Here is a 19944-nt window from a genome sequence, read left to right as displayed (position 1 = left end):
ATACAACTGTTAGTCGAATGACTTGTTACTTGATGAAATTTACAGTAAGGCTTTCCTTTCAAATCTTTTACGGAAAGCAAAGTTCTACCCTCAGGTAAAACCAATTGTTTATCTTTAAGCAACACATCAGAAATCTGATCAGACTTCGAGATATCAAAACTATATTTCTTTCCACTTTTGAGTTTTGAATCATTCGACTTTTCACTACCAGGGAGTTTTTTCAATAAAGAACAAACATATGGAGGTTTTTTCTTAAGTTCAGCCAAATCGACTTCTGTTTCAAAATCAATTTCCTCCTCTGAGGTTTCCAGGGTTACATAAGCAACCTTCTCTTTTCGAGTAAACGGTTTACTCTTCGACCTCTGTTTGATTCTATGTTTTTCTTTCTCCTTTTTCATAAGCTCAGTCTGTCGAACTTTTTCAGTCAAGTGAGCCAAGTCAGGAATATGCACATTGAGCAACTTCCTGCGCATATAAAATCCCAGCCCCATGGTTGCTATTTTCACTATTTCATTTTCAGGTAATGTTACATAGCACCTACTTCTAGCATTTTTGAAACGTATTAAATAGTCATCGATGGTTTCACCATCTTCATGTTTCAAAGCTACTAAATCAATAACTGCTACGTTCATTTTTCTTCGATAAAACTGAGCATGAAAAGCAGTTTCTAACTGATTCCATGTTGTAATCGAATTTGGTCTAAGATTTGAGAACCATGTAAATGCATTCTTCGTCAATGACGAAGAAAAAAATTTCATTTTCAAATTTTCATCATTGGCTAGGTTTCCAATCTCGACCAAATAACAAGCAACATGTTCAGTTGTCGATTCTCCAACTTCTCCAGCAAATTTTGTAGTTATTTTTGGATTTTTTACCCCTCTTAGTACTTCAGCCATTTGAACTACTTGGAAAAAGCAGACACAAAATGTGGTTGATTCATAAAATCAACATTTAATCCAACCCGATTTAAAACTTCTTCTACAATTTGGGTGACCTGATAACGATCACCACGTAATCCATGTAAAACATTATCGGCATTCTCATGTCGATGAACCATGCGAGAATTTTTTCGATTTGGAATATGATTTTCATTTTGAAAAATATTTTCCATCCCCTCATTAGTTCCTCGAGTACTATGCCTCTCGCCTTTATCATAATCGACAATTCGAGCAATCCTCTCGACTTGTCGAGCAAGACGCTCGAATCTCGATTCATGATCGGCCATCATAGGATTCAGAATTGTAGTCATTTGCTAAGTCAATAAATTAACCAAATCATGGTGACTCTCCTCCACTTGTTATCGATATACTGCCATTGAATTGGTAGCATTCGATATGGAGCCCACATGATACTCACGAGAATATTCAGAGTGTTGTTGTGGGTTTTGCATATTATTCACTCCATTAGTATTCCCAAAGCAGATAGGTGGCCTAAATCCACCCACAGGTGGGGTATAACCAATAGGAAGACCATAAGGGGGCCAACCAACGGTTAATGGAGGTTGATACGGTGGCACAAGGCCCCGTGGACGAGTATTGCGTCCAACATTTCCAGTCTGAATAGTCGTGACGACTATGCTTTCAGTTTCGATTGCACCTTCCGAACGCGAAGACATGTCGGCTTGTTGCATGGATACTGGTATGCTATCATTGGTGGACGAACCACCATTCACATTTGATAACTCATCATCCATGTGAATGATCTTTCCACTTCGTAATCGCAGACACCAAGAAATTTGTGGAAAACCACTATTTTGACACACTTCGATTTAAAACTGTCCCACCAAGCGTGCCAATTTGTTTTGTCAATTTTTAGCAAATCGATGGTGGTTCAATTCTAATGGTTTGGGAGCGAAACCAACTCCTCTGTGCGAGTGCCATTTTTCTAGAAGTGCATCAAAGCCTCTTTAATTAGACACGTTTTGATAAAGAAAAGAAAATAAATTTGTAAAATTGATAAATGCAGTTCAGAAATTAGAGTTTAAGTAAAAAACTAAATAAATTATGAAAGATAAGATTTACTTGAAAATTAAAGGAAGAGCAATAACGATGATTTAAATTAAATTGGAAGACTGATCAAACAAAACAAAGTACAAAAAAAAATTAAATAGACAAAGGAAATAAAGAACACTGGAAGAATAAATTTAATTGAAATGTTAAATTTTTACAGAAAAAACGATGAATTGAAAAAGAAAGTGGAAGGAACCATACAGAAAGTATAACTCGATCGCAAACTCAGGAAATCGCTGAGATGTGAGAATGCTTAGAGTGTTTTTTTTTTAGTAAAAGTTCCAACCCCTATTCCCTAATGCTTTACAGTATTTATAGATTATCTTACATAACGGTTAACTTAATTACAATTAATTACAATTAAATGAAAAATTACAAATTTGAAATACAATCGCTCTTGGTAACCGTTCCCATTGTGTGATTGTAGATATTTCCAATATTTTTCTCGTGTGATAAAAGTCATGAACTTTTCCGCTTCCAACAATATTCGAACGACTCTTTCAAAAACTCCTCCTAATTCTTCAAATCGAGACTCTTATTCGATTTGGCTTTTTTTTTTCGATTAGCATCTCAATCGAAACCTAAAAAATAGAGCCGATTACTTTCAATCTTCATCTCGAACCTATACCTTCTCGAAAAGGTCACACAACTTATTTCGATTTATCTTATTTGTATCGAAAATATTTTCGATCAACAATATTAAAAATAAAATACTTATTTATTCTAATATAAATTAAGTTTATAATACATTTAATAAGATTTTTTTCCGAAATATTGACAAGTGACCTATGAATTTACGAAAATTTCCCCCTGCTTCACAATACAATGTGATATTTAGTAGTTTTTTTTATTTTACCTTTCTCACAATATTAAAATAAACAAAATTCTTTTAGAATATTAAATAAATTAGTCTTTTGTTAAAGTAAAATAATAAATTAATCTTTAATATTCTTACAAAATTGATAAATTAACTTTTCTTTTTTAATGACAAGAATTAGACTATTTTTAATCATTGGTATTATAAAGTACAAATTTATTCGCACCACACTCATACACACAATATTAAATGTTTTATTCTAAGAAGAAGGGACAAAAGTACACCTGAAAATTCACACGCTGGACATGATTACACTTCAATCATTTAATGAGTCACGCGTGAACACTATTTATACACTCCACGCATGCCAAATGTACTCATTGCAAAGCATAGAAAATAACCACTAGACCAAGGCAGTGTATGCGTTTACTTTTCTCTTCTACAATTGACGGTAGAATCCTTGCCTTTTCTAACAGTGATTGAGCTAATAATTGGGACAATAGGAAATCCACAATTGACCCTTTTTTTTTTTCCTCAAATCTAATTTCATGGTCCAAAAAGAAGCTGCATACAGTAAGCAAATTCTCCATAAAAGCAAAACATGGTTGCTTAGCAAATACCAACTCAAAAATCATATGGATCCAGAAGTTGCTTTGTGAATTGCACCTCAAATCTTTGGTTGTCCCTACCATATTTTATGATAATCTGAGTGTTGTTCTACTGTCTGAAAATCCACTACTATATTGCATAGCAGATCCAAACATTTCGAAATTGATTTTCATTTTGTGGGTCAGGGTGAATCATAAGCAACTATACATCCTACACATTCCATCCTCTTCTCAAATTGCAAATGTGCTTATGAAACCTCTTATATAAGTAACTTTTGAACGTTTTTGAGACAAGATTCAATTAGTGCCGTTATGTTAGTTATGTTAGTTATTTGAGTAAGAAAGTATCCTCTCACAGTGGCGGATCTAGGGGGCCTAAGTTGGCCATGGTCCCTCCAAAATTTAAAAAAAAATAGTAAATAGTAATAATTAATAATATTAAATTTATTTTTATATATAATATTAAAAAAATATAAGTTACAAATTTTATAAATTAAAATAATTAAAAACTGCACTATAAATTGGATATTTGAATTATTGTTGCTCTTGTTAACAAATAGCCTATTCTAATAATTAATAAAAATGGTTCTATTATACTAGGCCAAGCTCATACTATTAATTAAAGTAACACTAGTACATTTTTCAAATATTTGTTTCAAACCATCATAGGCATCAGCGCCACTTTTCTCTCTCTTTTAGTGGTTTCCAAACTTTTGGTCTTCTACTCTTCTCATTCTAATTTTCTTTTCATACCAAAACAAGACATATGACAAAAAACCATTGAAGAGAAGTGAACAGTAAAATATTAACCATTGAATGCACAACAAAGATTCAAAGAGGTATATTTCAATTTTTTTAAGTTAATAACAATGTCAACTATTATTTATATTATTTATTTAAAATAATTAATTTATGTTTTTTTATAATGGACAGTGTTCAAAGATTGAAGTGAGGGCAAAACTCAATAGAATTATTTTTAGGTGAGACTTGGAACAAAAAAATAATCAGGTAAATCAATAACTTTATTTTTGGTTATTATATATTTGTGTTTCTAAAATTATTTGTTATTGCTCAATAGGTTTAATATTTTTTTTAAAGAAAATAATATATATGCAATTATTTTTTTTTTTTTTTTTTTTGTTAGAGAGTTCAAGTTAAGTTAAAAATGTCAAAGATGAAAACAATTCACTCATTTTTCAAGAAAAAAGAGAGAATATATGATGAACAAAATTCAGGTTCAGATTCTTTGAGTAATGTTCAAAATATTATTGAGCAACCTGTGACACAACTTGTTGAGCAAGATATTCAACCCCCTGCTTCCAAAATAACAAGGACTAAAATAGATCAAGTTAATATTGATACATTGATGCGTGATCCCGGAAAGCGTCCGCAAATTTGGAATTATCCTATCAATCAACAAGATGAAATCCGTAGAGCATACATAAAATTTGGACCATATCAATTTATTATGGATGAGTACCCTCTTTCTGGTCTAGAAAGTCATCCTCGTCGTTTCAAAGCTCATTGGTTTAAGAGTTTTTCTTTGCTAGAATATTCGCCAGAAGTGGATGCTGCATTTTATCTTCCATGCTATTTATTTTCTAGAAAATCAAGTCCATTCACATCAGGAGGATTTCGCAATTAGAAAAAAGTGAATAATGGAAAGGATTGTGCATTTTTATCTCATGTGGGTAAATCTCTTAATTCTCCTCATAATATTGCTGTTAAGTCTTGTAAAGATTTGCTTAATCAATTATGTCACATTGACAAAGTATTGGCTAAGAAAAGCTCACAACAAGTTTTAAGCAATAGATTGCGTCTTAAAGCCTCTATTGATACTGTCAGATGGTTAACGTTTCAAGCTTGTGCTTTTAGGGGACATGACGAGAGTCATGAGTCTCAGAATCGAGGAAATTTTATTGAAATGTTAAAATTATTAGCTTCTTACAATAAAGAAGTGGATGCAGTTGTTTTGGATAATGCTCCTCAAAATGTAATATACACATCACCTTCTATTCAAAAGAAAATTCTACATGTTTTTGCTAGAAAGGTGCAAAATGAAATTCGCAATGAGATTGGTAATGCAAAATTTTGTTTGATTGTTGATGAAGCAGAGATGAATCTAGAAGAAAACAAATGGCATTTGTTGTTAGATTTGTTGATAAGCATGGATTTGTCAAAGAAAGGCTAATAGATGTTGTTCATGTCAAAGATATTACTTCTGCTACTTTAAAACAAGAGATTTGTTCTGTATTATCTCATCACAATCTCAACATTCAAAATGTTCGAGGTCAAGGGTATGACGGAACTAGTAATATGCGTGGAGAGTGGAAAGGGTTACAAGCTTTAATTATTCAAGAATGTCCTTATGCATATTATGTTCATTGCTTTGCTCATCAATTACAGTTAGCTCTTGTTGCCGCGGCTAAAGAAGTTGTTGATGTTCATGCTTTTTTCCAAAGTTTGAGTAATATTATCAATGTTGTGTGCTCTTCTTGCAAACGCAATGATGAATTACGATCTGCTTATGCAACTGAAATTTCCCATTTAGTTGCAACTAATCAAATTGAAACAGGAAGGGGAGTAAATCAAATTGGCACATTAAAAAGATCAGGAGATACTAGGTGGAGCTCTCACTTCAACTCAATTTGTAGCCTTTTACGTATGTTTAGAGCAACCAGTTCTGGAAGATTTGGCTACTAATGGATCTACATATTCTCAACGTGGTGATGCTACTTATGCTCTTAAATCTTTATTATCATTTGATTTTGTTTTCATTTTGCATATGATGAAAGAAATCATGGGAATCACTGATAAACTTTGTCAAGCATTGCAACAAAAATCTCAAGACATTTTGAATGCTATGCATCTGGTTTCTAGTACAAAGTCATTGATTCAACAGTTAAGAGATAGTAGTTGGGGAGCACTTTTGGAGAAAGTTAGTTCCTTCTGTAATGATCATACTATTCAGATACCTGATATGGGTGCTTCTTTTAGTGACATAATTCGGTCTCGTCGTAAAAAGGATATTGTCACTGTTGAACACCACTATCGTGTTGACATTTTTACTAGCGTGATAGATTTTCAATTGAAAGAGCTAAATAGTAGATTTAGTGAGCAAGCAACCGAGTTCCTCATATTGAGTACATCTTTAGATCCTAAAGATGCTTTCAAGTTATTCAGTGTTTGCAACATATGCAATCTTGCAAAGAATTTCTATTCTTTAGATTTTTCTGAGCAAGAAAAGATTCAATTGGATTATGAGTTACAACATTATGAACTTGATGTGGTTAAAGCTCCAGATTTTCAGAATTTGTCTACTCTTGCTGAATTGTGTCAAAAATTGACAGAGACAGGAAAATCAAATATATATCCTTTAATTGATAGATTAATTCGTCTTGTTTTAACTCTTCTTGTGACAACAACAACAACTGAACGAGCCTTTTCAGCTATAAAAATTATTAAAACAAGGTTTCGAAACAAGATGGAAGATGAATTTTTAGCAGATTGTATGATTGTATATATTGAAAAGGATATTGCTTCAAAATTCACTTCAAAGATAATAATTGATGATTTTAGTTCCATGAAGTATCGTCGAACAAGTTTAAAAATATCAAAATCTTAAAGTATGTAGTTGAACATTAACTTTTATATAATATAATTACTTTTTTGATATATATGCTACAAATCATATTTTGTTAATTTTTTGTTATATTTTATATTTAATTGCCCCGCTCTTATGAAATTTCTGGTTCCGCCACTGTCCTCTCTATCAGCTTATATATATATAAGCATGTTCTCTCTGTAAACAATACAACAACAACACATTTTCTCTATTAATCATCAATTGGAAAATTCTTTCTCAGTTACGTTTACAGTTATAACTTCAGGCCAATTTTATATTCCAGTAACTTAGCCACAACATAGTATGAGTAGTTGAGTACATACAACGAAGTGGAACAATTATATCTTATTGGAAGCATTTCAAGTGCACCGAGAGTACTGGTGTACTAGTTATTTTAACCGTTAATCTGAATTATAAAAAATATATATAATATATATTAATTGAAATCAACGATTAAAATACCTGGTACACAGATGCTCTCCGGGACACTTGAAATGTTCCCTATCTTATTTATATGAAAACATAAATAATTACAGAGACATAAATTCCAATCGACAATTCATGTTTACCAAACAATTCTATGCAATTTCCTTGGGTAAAAAGGAAGGTAACCAAAGTAGTTATTATGAGTTGGGACAATTTTATGCCATTGCAACGAAACATAAACCATTCCTTATATCAAAAATGTGTTTGGCATAGGGGGATGAAATACAGTATAAAATTTCGAGCATCAACTTGGTGCAACACTAACGGAGATTGAACAAAAGAAAGGGCAATTAGAGAAGACAAGCTTATAACCCAGGAGAAATTATAAAGAACCGCGTTTCCCGCAATCTTCAGCTCTGGTAACACCATCCATGAAAACATCAATGGTCCAATCCTTCAAGTCCTCCTGTGCACACCATGTGAGAAAAAATCAGCCATAAACCGCTGACCAAAGAAACAAACAATCCAATGCAGAGTCATAACATTGAGTTAAAATTCAAAACAGTGACTAAATGCTTCCGATAAAAACAGGCAAAATTCCTTTAACACGTAATCTAAACCTAAGCTAGGGCAATAAGTGCTAAATCCCAAATGGGCAGCCTTGCTTTATCATGGGAACTATATATGACATAGCAATCTCTCATTGCACTTACTTGTTCTTAGAATAGGTTCCCTTGTATCATTTGCAAGCATATACTTTACAGGTTGAATACATAAGATATAATGGCACACCAGTAAACATGCATAGGAGATCCATTGGGAGGCTTAGAATTTATTTTGTCAATTTTGATGCTATTTGATTTGCAAGTCTCAAATCAATTTTTGCATGCATTGCCTCTAGAATTGATTTGGGGATTTTTTTTTTTTTTATTTTACCTCAATCACTTTAAAAATCAATTCTACAAAAGCATACACAAGTTTCTCCAGGCCATTACTTCTTTGCAGAATGCACTATCCTTGCATCAAATTAAACTCATATGCACTTGAAAGATAACAGAATCAGAAGTAAAAAGTTTATATAAAAATGTAAGTTGCATACAAGACGCAAGGGTTCTCCGGTTCTGATTCTGGCATTAGGGCGGGCAAGCTTGGACTCAAACGGGGTCCTAGGCCGGAGTTCTCGAACCTTGTCCCACTCCTCGCGGCTCAGCATTCTCACACTTCCCTGACCAGCTGGAGCATGCTTGATCTTCCTCTCCAGCAACTCCTGGGCCCTTGATTCATCATACTACCAAGCCAAATTCACTCAGTAATTTTATCAAACAGGTAATCTGCAAAACCAAATTCGGGCATGATTAGTGCAATGGGATCATATATATGGTTACCATCATGAGGAGCTTGGCAAGGACTACGATGCCGACGGCGGCGACAACCATGGGCATGGTGGCGGTGTCGAGGTACGACAAGTTTTCGGGGACTTCGACGATGAACTGTTCCTTGCACTTGGGCTTTCTCGTCTTCCTCTTCTTCTCCAATTCCAATGCCTTCCTCTTCAGTGTTTCTGTTGGGCCATCGCGCCGAAGCGTGTGCATCAATCTCTGCCTAATCACGTTCATTCTTCATCTACTCAATCACAACAACGTACACCCAATTTCTTCCTCTTGCTCGTTTCTTTACATCTCCAAGTAAAAAGACAAGATCGACCTTGGTTCTCTCAGTTAAATTACACTTTGCACCTTACAAACTTGCCTGTTTTTACTTGGATTGAGTTTATCATGTTATGGGTATTTGAATAAATAGCCATTTTGAACTTTGAAATATTGCAAAAGATATGTTCTGTTTGATAAACTGAACAAAATATTTAGTCAATTAATTAATATATTTTTATATACGTTTAATTTATTTTGTCATAAACTATATCGTTAGAAAAAATTGAAACAACATCATTAAAGTAACCCACTTGGCTTATTAACCCAAATACAACATATTTGTCATCATTAATTTGTTATTTATTTTTCTAAACTCAAAACAAACAATACATAAAAAATTCACTTTTCTTTCTATTTTTTTCTTTTTGTTTTCTTTCCGTCTATTTTTCATCGTTTATCCAATCAAAGTGTGAGAATGTGAAGATGAGGTGACAAAATCGGCTTCTTTGATTTTTTTTTTTCAAGTTTTTCAGATGTGTTTGTGTTTTTTCTTTTTTGGTATGAATAAAAGTTAAAAAAAAAAACAAAACAAAACAAAATTGATGGTGAAAACAAGAGGGATAGGAGTGATGAACATCTTTGAGATATTGATCATAACTAATTGTATCTGATTCAAACTATACACATCTCCGTCATTTGAAGGTGTTTGCCATTTTCAATTTCTACTTCATTTTTTTAATTGTTTTAATTTTTATTTTTAGCTTTTGATTTTATTTTATTTTATTATGGCTGGAACATATTAAAACAATTAGGTAGAGTAGAAAAATTGAAAAAATTGAAAATGATCTCTCTTTGAAAACTATTATAATTCGGAAAATGAGTTTACCCTGATTTAGTAATTTGGTTTAATTACCTAAAGTTAAAAAGATAATTACTAATTAACATTAACTATGATGACATAAACCAATTCCTCCAATAACAATTGCTATATATGAAAAAATTAGTTAGAAATCATTTTTTTTCAAATATACTTGTAAAATATATTTTAGCAAGATTCCTACAAGAGATTAAGCTTTATGGAGAGCACCAATAAGATTGAACCAATTTTTTTTTGTGTGGATGAATAATTAAATATATTTTTGTTTTATTTTTTAAATTTAAAATTATAAAATTAAAGTTAGTTGAATTTTAAAAGAATAGATTTTGTCCAACATAAAAAAGAGATATTCATATTTGAGTAAAGTATCATTTATGTTCCCAACGTTTAGGGTAAGTCTCAAACTTATCCCTAACGTTTTAAACGTCTTATTTGTATCCCACACATTTTTAAATTGAATCAATGTTATCCTACCGTCCAAATGACTAATATTTGGTTAACGGCGTTGCATACGTGGACGTTACTATACACAGTGGCAAGGCGTTTTTATGTGACCGTTATTGAATTAAAAATAAAAGAAAAAATAAATAGATAAACAACAAAAAGAATGGTCCTCTTCCAAACCCTAATTGCAAAATCTTATCTCCTCTTTGATGCTGCACCTTCTCTGAAGCTCGACTTCCTCTGCTTGAAAAAGGATGGAGTATAATGCATGCCAATCTGAAGCGACACACAGCAGCAAACAGGCAACACGAAATAGAAACCAGGTACGTCGAAAGAGGACAACTTGCTACTGTGGGAAATGGCATGTGCTCGCCACCTCATCGACGGTAGAAAATTCCGGGCGGAGGTTTTGGGGTTGCGTTAACTTTGGGGTGAGGTTTAGCCATGTGTATTTTTGTTGTTGAGTTATATGTTTTGAGAATCTGTGGGTGTGATTCAGTTCTCTCATATTTGGTCCAGATTGAAGAAGAATGCGGCTATTTTGTATGGACAGAACTAGAGGAAGAGCCCCCACAAGTTTCAAGGTTAAGAATGAAGGTCAGAAATTTGAAGAGTAAATTGGATAAGGTTGAGTTCAGGTTCATGGTTGCAGTGGGAGTTGCTTTAGTTGGATGGACAGTTGCCCTAATATTGGTTTGTGAGAAAACAACCAGCACCAAATTTTGGAGACTTTTACTACAATGATGTTGGTGGAGATGATAAGGTTTAGGAGAAAATCATTAGATCCCTAACTTTTGCTCTGTATTTTGGCCTAGAAATAGCACTGATGTTGAAATGGTTGGTGTTTTGTTGAACTCAATGAAATTGGAATGAAATGATGTTTTGTTGATTTAAGTTTGATTCAAGTGTATATTGTGCATGTGTAATAAATGCAATGATATATTGTGCAGCTGCAATGTTATATTTTGCAATCTGTTTAAAGTGTTATATTCTACAATGTTATATTTTGCAATGTTGTATTTTGCAGCTGAAATAAAGTGCTAAATTTTGCATTCTGTTTAGACTAAGCAAGTCATGAGCATTACAACAATCTGAACTCAAACATATTACTTAATCACCAACTATAAAGATTGTCATTGGCTACAACCACAACAGATTCACAGCAAAATAACAAAACAAGAGCTACACATTTTGCTCCACAATAACAAACTGCAGTCTTTAAACTAGTTTTGACACATTATAATGATACTAAAGAGAAGTCTTTTACTAAAAAATAAAGTTTCCAGAAAACATAAAACTGCACACATCATAATCATCACATCTTTTTTCATGCTTTGGGAGGTGTCCTAGCCATGAACTTGAGTTAGGATATGCTGACGTGTTTGGATGGGCTTGGCAGCACCAGCACCCTGAGATTGTTGTGCTTGGCAGCATCCTTGAGTTGATTTCCAGAATTATTGTTCGACGGGGTGAGCTTAGCCTTCTTTGACGTAGCCTGAGATTGCTGGGAACTGACATCATTGGCAGATGATTTCTTCTTTGGCCTTGACGCCGTGGTCTTCTTTGCTGCAGCTTGTGATTGCTTAGAGGCCTGGCTAGAGATAGTACTGGAGACAGTGCTTGAGATAGTGCTAGAGATGATTCTTGAAGCTCTTCTTGTAGATCCAGCAACTTTGTTAGCCTAGTTAACAGCCACAATATGATATTATAATTTTTGAATGCAATCAATAAAAATGAAGACAGAACCATAAACAAACAACTATCGTACTTACCGAACTAGTGGCAGCTACTTTGCGCTTCTTTGAACAGGTCCGTTTGTTGTGGCCTCTAGCAAAATAATAGGAGCACTTCTGATTCTGCCCTTCGTGAGATACTCCTCCCCTAGTTGGGTTCTCATCTGCAGCTTTATTCCGTTTCAGTTTAGGCCTTCCGATGGATTTTCTGTAGATTGATGGCAAAACGTCATCAAATTGTGTCTTCTCCCACAGGTTGGGGCCATTCACTGGATACACCACATGTTGGTAGCACTCAGAGTAAGTTGCTTTCTTGTAACAATTTGCAACAAAGTTGTCCACATTGAAGCACATCTTCCTAATACAGGTCATGGCATGGGCACAGGGGATTCCGGACAACTGAAACTTCCTGCACGAACACTCGTGATTCTTCAAATCAACCACGAACTTCTCTTTGCCTCCATGAATGCTAGTTACCTCATATTTGTCACGACTAGCATAGGTGCTCACCCACTTACCACTTGCATCAGCTTGTTTTTCAACCTTAATCCTGATACGGGGCAACACCTCTCTTGGGTATTTAATTATCTGATTCCTATTATCAGCCCAACGCCTCATAATGTACACTCTGATGTCTTCAAGCATGCTGACTATAGGTTTCTCTCTGGTTCCACAATCACAGAGTTAAATACTTCACACATGTTGTTAACCAAGGTATCACACTTAGACCAAGTCCCAAACTTATGCCGGCACCAATATCTGGCTGGTATCTCCAAAAGGTGGTTGTAGGCTCCATTATCAACCTTTTGGATTTCAGCCATGTTTCTCTCCCACTCTTGTAAATAAGTAGCTTTTGCAGCATTCCACATCATCAATTTTAGTTGCAGCTCGGGGAACCTCTTCCTGAAATTGCTGTAAAGATGTCTAACACAAAATCTATGATCCACTCCGAGAATGAGCTCATCGAAGGTTGGAACTAAACCCTAAATCCATCATAAATCAGTTTTAGTTGAAGCAGTAATTAAATCAGTATGATATGTGATAGACACAATTAAGTAAGTACCTCTATTGGACATGCACAATTCAAACCTCTACTCATACATTTCAATAACTAGGTTCACTAGGGCAGCAACTCTATCAGTAACATTAGGATGAATAAAGTAGCTATCAGCAAGTCTAACACTAACACTAGCATCACTAACGTAGCTATCAGCAAGTTTAACACTAACACTAGGATCACTAACATAGCTATCAGCAAGTCGAACACTAACACTAACACTATCAATGAAGTGAATAGAGAAGTAAGTACCTTTTGTTGGTCAGACATAAAGGTGCATTTCCATATCTTGTCACTCCCAAAGTCATCACACAGATTGGTGAGAAACCAAGTCCATGTGTCCTTAGTCTCTGCTTCAACCACTGCGTATGCTATTGGCAATATCTGGTCGTTCGGGTCCCAGCCAATAGCCGTGAGAAGTTGACCTCCATATGGTGTCTTGATGAAGCACCCATTAAGGCAAATTATTGGTCTGCAAACCCGAAAACTCTTCTTGCATGCATCAAGGCACACATTCAATCACCAGAAAAAAGAAAATTAATGCCCTAACTAACATAAGCAACGAACATTTTGCTAGGAATAAGAAAAATCAACTAAACCCTAAAAATGCACGCAATCTCATATACGGCCGACCATCTTTTCTTCGTGGAACTACTCAACAAAACCCCAAAAAACAAATTTTTTTTCCTGGTACATACCTTATCGAACGATCAAACTCTGTCACCAGAACAAAGGTGTAAGCTTTCATGCAAAACTCCCAACAACGAACCACCAACTACCTTGCAGCCCCTTCCTACGATTAGCCTCGAAGAAGAGACAAAACGTGTGTGGTAAGGAGAACTGGAATGAAAAACGTTGTGTGGAGGTGCTCTTATTCTTCAACGTTTCGTATTCGTTACAGTGAATGGTATATTGGGCGCGAAGAAGCAGGCGTGTGTATCTTAACATTTGGGGTTACTCACTTAATGTCCACATATGTAACGCCGTTAACCAAATGTTAGTCATTTGGACGGTAGGACAATATTGATTCGATTTAGAAACGTTTGGGATACAAATAGGACGTTTAAAACGTTAGGGACATGTTTGAGACTTACCCCAAACGTTGGGAACATAAATGATACTTTACTCTTCAGATTTTTTAAATTAAATAAAAAATATTTTTTGTTTTTACTAAATTATAAGAGTGGTTTAAAAAAAATATTGATATGATATATATATTTTTAAAAAAATAAATGCTGACATAGATATCTACGTACCATTTTGTTATTTGTTCATATTTTTATCGTTACGTATAAATTTATCATTATAGCGAAGTAATACATATAAATTTATCATCTTACAAATTCGTAAATACATAACTCATGTCAAAACAAGCAGCATTTATCTCTTATTAAAATAATGATATTTTTATTATTTTTGTCATATTTTTAAATTCCTCATAAATGTATTTGATATTCCTATATTTCATAATTGCTTTTGTCAATAACATCAACTTTCAAAAAATATTTAAATAGAATACCTAAGAAAAAATTGCCAAGACAAACTTAAAGGCAAGCAACTTTTGTAATTTATAACCATCAAATAGCCATCAATGATGATTTTAATGGTGCAAAATTGATATGAGATTTCATCCAATAACTTACTTTTTCTTTCCTGGTTACATGCTGGCCAGAATTTAATAAAATTACTGCCCCCTAGATTTTTCCTAATAGTTGATTGAAGGAGAAAAGAAACTAAGGTGATTGCAAATATCAAGCTTGATGCTTCGTGTTTCACTTTATGAAGGAAACCCATTATAGGCTTTGACTCTCTCAAATTCGAAAGAGGGCCATGCGCAAATAAAAATAAACTTTCCAAGAGAACTACAATTGACAAAAGGAAATAATATCGTGAAAAAATTAGAACCTTTAAAACTAGTACTAGTATACATGAATATGTTTATTCTCAATTTTTTCCCTCCAAAAAATATTTTGCTATACTCCAGCTAGCAAAATTGAGAGAATTGGAGTTTTATTTTCTTGAGTGTTTCCATTGCATTTTCTACTCTACTCAACTGCTGGAGCTTAGGCTGATTCTAAACTTTTGACGAATTTTTTAGTCTGTCAAAGAAAGAAAGAAACAGTTGAATAACAGAACAAAGAAATTAATGATGCATGGAGTTTGTGAAAATGTTTGTATGAACAGTTAATCAACATTCACTAATGTCATTGTGTTTCTGTATCTTCATAATTTCAATTTTGGATATGGAAACATACTATATGCAATCATTCATCATTGCATTTAGAATTCTTAATAAAACTTTCTCACCAAATTAAATTTTGTTTCTAAATAAACCATAACACATAATGAAAGTAAAACGTCCGAGGAACTTTAAGCGACTGTATGAAATCAATTTTGCCAAAGAACGGTTAAAATGTGGGATGGAGAAAGGTTAAAAGCCTATGACAAAAGTATTCAAGTTATACCTGTTCTAGAGTTAGAAACATTATCACATTCCAAGATCCTAGCCGTCCAAAATTCGGTATGAACCCTTTGTAAAAGGCTGCTGGTCCCTGCAAACATTACATTCCATAACCATATGCACATAAAGTAAAAGCTTATAAACAGAAAACTGGTTTGAGCAAAGAAACCATACATCATTCTTTAACGTTTTGATGAAGCAATCAAGGGTGCTTTTGTAACTAGAATCTCCCATCATTCTTGACTTAACCTGCATATACAACAGAAGAAGATAGAACAACTGAATTAGCAATGGTAAGATTGCATAATTAAGAAACTCACCATCACTAGGCAACCAAATTTTAGACGAAACAACAAAGTATTTCCCATGCACACGCCCACTGCCGACTCTGATGGAGCTTAAAAAGATCAAGTCAACAAGAAATTTCTAAGAAGTGTTAGATGAATTTACTAAAATCTACTATTTTCTAATTTCCCCTGAATTTTTATTTTATTTTTAACTTATATCAAAGTTTAGAAACAATTCTTAGTACAATATAGAAATGCCAAGACAGTAAAATTATCCAAATTAAATGCCAACACATTACCACGTCGACAGGGGAGCCAATACAGACTGCGAAAAACCCAGCCCCTAGACCAGCAAGAAGATGAGTCACAACATTATCGGTGAATCCCGGAATTTTCAAAATAGTCTGCAGTAAATTTAATTAAAAAAAAGTAATTAGTCAATAGAAAATATAGAGGAAGCATATAAAGTTACTCCGAAATGCAAGTGCATAGAATCTTTAATATTACCTGTTTCACTTGATCATAGCTGGCTAGTTCAGCAGCGTTGATGATAGCATTTCTTGCTATATTGGGGCCAATCCCAGTCCAAAGAGCTCCAACTCCTTCCTGAGTGTGTTGGATGAAAGTTCAAACAAAACTGGTTATGAACTAAAAGTTGGACCATATCTTTATCTTTCACAAATCATATACTTAATGAGCATACCTGTCTCACAATTGTAGAATAAGCATTCAGTGAGCCAGTGTAGCGCCTCGGCACACCAGCAGGCAATTTTCCTTCTGCTTGTAGTCTAACTTTCACAAGATCAGTTGGATTTGCAACTGCAATTGCCACAGCACCTGTTGATAACACAAAGTAAAAAATATTTGCATTACGTATCCAAACAGAATAACATTTATTCTTCATAGTAAAAAGACAAGAATCCAGAGATTAGAAAACAAAAATACTTTAATACTCTCTCCAGTTACATTGATTTATTAATGTACTAAAAGAGTCAAAACAACAATTATCGTACACTGGTGTTAGTAACTTTTAGAACAAAAAACATCCATAGTTTCATACAATGTCCATCACTGGGCTTTACCAGTTGTAAATGCAGCAAGGATTTTCTGCAACAAAGGAACATCTCCAACATGATCACGCCCAACATAGAAATTCTTAACCTGTTAAAAGTTATCTGGAAAATCAGTTTACATAAGCAAACAATAGAGATGAACTGAAATGAACAAAAAGTTGTCTCTTTTTATACAAGGTTGTTTAAAACTCACAGGCTCATATAAACCAATTCTTAAACCTCCGTACAAACACTGACGATGAAGCCCTGGCACGATCCCCTTCCAAAGTGCCGAAAGACCTTCCCTGGCAATGGTTGCAACCGTTCCCATCATACCCTTGTATTTAGGTAAGGTCACTGCATCACCCGCTGCAGCTTGTTTCTGAAGCTGAAGCCTAACTTTGGCAGTGTCCAAGGGAATAGTGCACACCTTTTTGGAATAAAACAATTTGATGATAAATTGATTTCCAAATAGTGGTACGCCAATTGACAAGTAGAAAGATCGTGCAAAACAGTATCATGAGAAGAAGAAACCAATCCAATCAATACATAACAAGTTGAATCAATCTCCAAATACAGCAACTCAGGAACAAAATCCAAACCAAATTATAAATAAATCTCCATATTAGGTGCAAGATATTTAATTCGTTAAATAAATCTTCAGTGCCCCCAAAGTATATGACACATATCCAGAATTCTCCTACCCAACCAGAAAACTATAATTTTCAAGTCATTCAATTAGTCCTGCCAATGACCCATATGGTTACAATAATGCATAATTCATCAACCATAAAATAACTCTTGACCATGATGTAAACCATAGGATTCACGTGAGTTGGTCAAAGTGGACAAGAGCTTCAAGTTACATATGCCCCAAAAAATTAACTTTAGTTAAGGGTAAATTTTTTCGAATTGCCATTAGACAGCTGCGTTCGATGAACCAGACGCCAGACAAGGATGCTTCGATGGATGAGTGGTGATCAACTTGTTAATGGCTGTGCATTAATTGATCCAACAAATTTGGAATATCTTAATTTTTTTTTTCTTTCCAGAAAATTCAACTGTGAGACCAAGCATAAGGGTCTCAAAGTCAAATGATCAATGATGGGCAAGTAACTTAGACCGAGAAAATATATAAATAATCTCATCCTATTTTCTTCTATGTCATGGGTAATATTTATCAAGAAAAAAAGCATAAGCACCTTTACGATTTTATTTTCAAAAACGAAAAACAATTTAACAACAAATTTCAGGGAATTGAACAATGCATGCAAGATCCATTACTACTCAAAAGCAACGCATAACAGATAATGGGTCTAAATCCAAGGGCAGGGTCTTTCGCATGATCAACAAAATAAAAGACAATCCAGCAAAGAGAATCACAAGATAAAGGGAACCCAGATGATGAATTTGAGGAAAAGAGGGATACCTCAGCGAAACACGCTGAGAAAGCACTGCTGGCGAAAGTGCCAGCAAAGGAGATATCGGATTTGGAGTTGCCACCAGCCACCATGGTTTCAAGGAGAGGATAAGAAACAAAGAAAAATGCTAAGAAAAAGGGGGTGAATTCACTGAATTGAGACTTATATATAAAGCGAAGAAGAGAATCTATAAGAGGAAAGAGAAGGAAGAGGATGGGTTTTGATGCAAAATGCGAGTGCGATAGTGATGCAGCCTTGGCAAATGAGCCGAAGGTGATTACTGATTTGGCTCCCTTTTTAAAATTGCTAAGATATTACTGTCTCTGATTTTCGGAAACCCAAAATTCAATGTGGTTTTCTCTCTCGGAATATCGTTGCACAAATAGATTCTCAGATTTGATGTGGTAGGTTTCCTGTTTGTAAGAATTAAGGAATACGAAAGGATTCCGTGAGATTATTTATCTAAGGCAATTATTTGGGATTTTTTTAAAATAAATAAAATAAATATTTTATTTACTAAAATATAAATTTTGTAACATTTTTAATAATATGTATAGTATCTTTTATCTCGTTTACATTACACGAAACATTAGATGTATTTATTTCGTTTGTAATGTAAATGAGATACATGAAGAATGATAACGTTTACACAAGATACATTACAATAAATTTAATTTTCAGCAGTTATAAAAAGATGTACAATCCTTTGTATTCTTCACAAATATCTCACTTCTTCTTCTCTTCTGTTTTTCTTCCGAAAAATAAGTCAAAATGTCTAGTGGTGGTGGATATGTGGTTGTAAGTGTGTATCCCAATTATTATATGAGAAATAGTGACACCAGGGTTATATTTGAGTGTGATAATCCTATTCTGTTGCACATCCGGTGAATTGGTTATTTGTCTGAGTTGAAGACTCTGATATTGAGTAGCGTTGGTGGTAGCGGGAGAAAAGAGATAGGAAGGGTGGAGTATAGGTTGCTAGCACCGATAGGAAATGGAGTTATCCGGTTTCGTCCGTTTTGTCTCCATGGCGACGAGCATGTGCGGCTTATGTTTGACATTCATGGGAGAATCATGGTGGCACAAGTTATGGAGCTTTCTGCGGAGGTCGGCGATGTTGGTGGTGATGGATCTAGCCACTTGGATTTTGTGCAAGACGACTCATCTCTCGCACCACCACCAGTACACGTTGCGTGTCCTGTGGAAGACATGAACGTGGATTATGAGGAATCCGATGAGGATTATGTTGCAGATAGTAATGATAGTGGTTCTTCTGAAGATGATGATAAGGAGGAGTTTGTACCCGAGACGCCGGTGGAGGCATCAGTTCGGTATCTTCTTCCTATTCCACTCTCGATTCCGGCCTTTCAACTGTATCCAGTCACTATCAGACGTTGGATTTGGACACGATGCATGAGAAAATACCATTTTCCAACACGGGTGAAGACGATTACAACTTAGACAATGGTGTAGAGTTT

At 34.4% G+C, this 19944-nt stretch overlaps 4 protein-coding genes across 4 annotated transcripts; 1 reads left to right on the top strand and 3 right to left on the bottom strand.

Annotated features, from left to right (window-relative positions):
* Positions 1 to 5570: 5570 nt before the first annotated feature.
* Positions 5571 to 7318, top strand: LOC112795029 (uncharacterized). The gene is made up of 3 exons (XM_025836984.1): positions 5571 to 6030; positions 6107 to 6618; positions 7301 to 7318. The coding sequence occupies exons 1-3, from the start codon at positions 5571 to 5573 to the stop codon at positions 7316 to 7318; spliced, it is 990 nt and encodes a 329-aa protein (XP_025692769.1).
* A 305-nt stretch (positions 7319 to 7623) lies between these two features.
* On the bottom strand, positions 7624 to 9327 carry LOC112796961 (uncharacterized). The gene is made up of 3 exons (XM_025839655.2): positions 8871 to 9327; positions 8585 to 8773; positions 7624 to 7951 (listed from the first exon to the last, which is right to left on the bottom strand). The coding sequence occupies exons 1-3, from the start codon at positions 9099 to 9101 to the stop codon at positions 7868 to 7870; spliced, it is 504 nt and encodes a 167-aa protein (XP_025695440.1). The 5' UTR covers positions 9102 to 9327; the 3' UTR covers positions 7624 to 7867.
* A 2296-nt stretch (positions 9328 to 11623) lies between these two features.
* On the bottom strand, positions 11624 to 13020 carry LOC112795028 (uncharacterized). Its single transcript, XM_072235706.1, has 2 exons — positions 12228 to 13020; positions 11624 to 12136 (listed from the first exon to the last, which is right to left on the bottom strand). The coding sequence occupies exons 1-2, from the start codon at positions 12831 to 12833 to the stop codon at positions 11819 to 11821; spliced, it is 924 nt and encodes a 307-aa protein (XP_072091807.1). The 5' UTR covers positions 12834 to 13020; the 3' UTR covers positions 11624 to 11818.
* Positions 13021 to 14984: 1964 nt separating this feature from the next.
* On the bottom strand, positions 14985 to 18930 carry LOC112796960 (mitochondrial uncoupling protein 1). Its single transcript, XM_025839654.3, has 9 exons — positions 18475 to 18930; positions 17260 to 17475; positions 17076 to 17154; positions 16697 to 16830; positions 16501 to 16599; positions 16293 to 16397; positions 15881 to 15955; positions 15711 to 15797; positions 14985 to 15344 (listed from the first exon to the last, which is right to left on the bottom strand). The coding sequence occupies exons 1-9, from the start codon at positions 18556 to 18558 to the stop codon at positions 15309 to 15311; spliced, it is 915 nt and encodes a 304-aa protein (XP_025695439.1). The 5' UTR covers positions 18559 to 18930; the 3' UTR covers positions 14985 to 15308.
* Between the last annotated feature and the right edge of the window lie 1014 nt (positions 18931 to 19944).

This window comes from Arachis hypogaea, chromosome 4 (genome assembly GCF_003086295.3).
Source record: "Arachis hypogaea cultivar Tifrunner chromosome 4, arahy.Tifrunner.gnm2.J5K5, whole genome shotgun sequence".
Classification (NCBI taxonomy): Eukaryota; Viridiplantae; Streptophyta; class Magnoliopsida; order Fabales; family Fabaceae; genus Arachis; species Arachis hypogaea.
The sequence above is the reverse complement of the archived record's forward strand: the minus strand, read 5'-3'. Positions and strand labels throughout refer to the sequence as shown.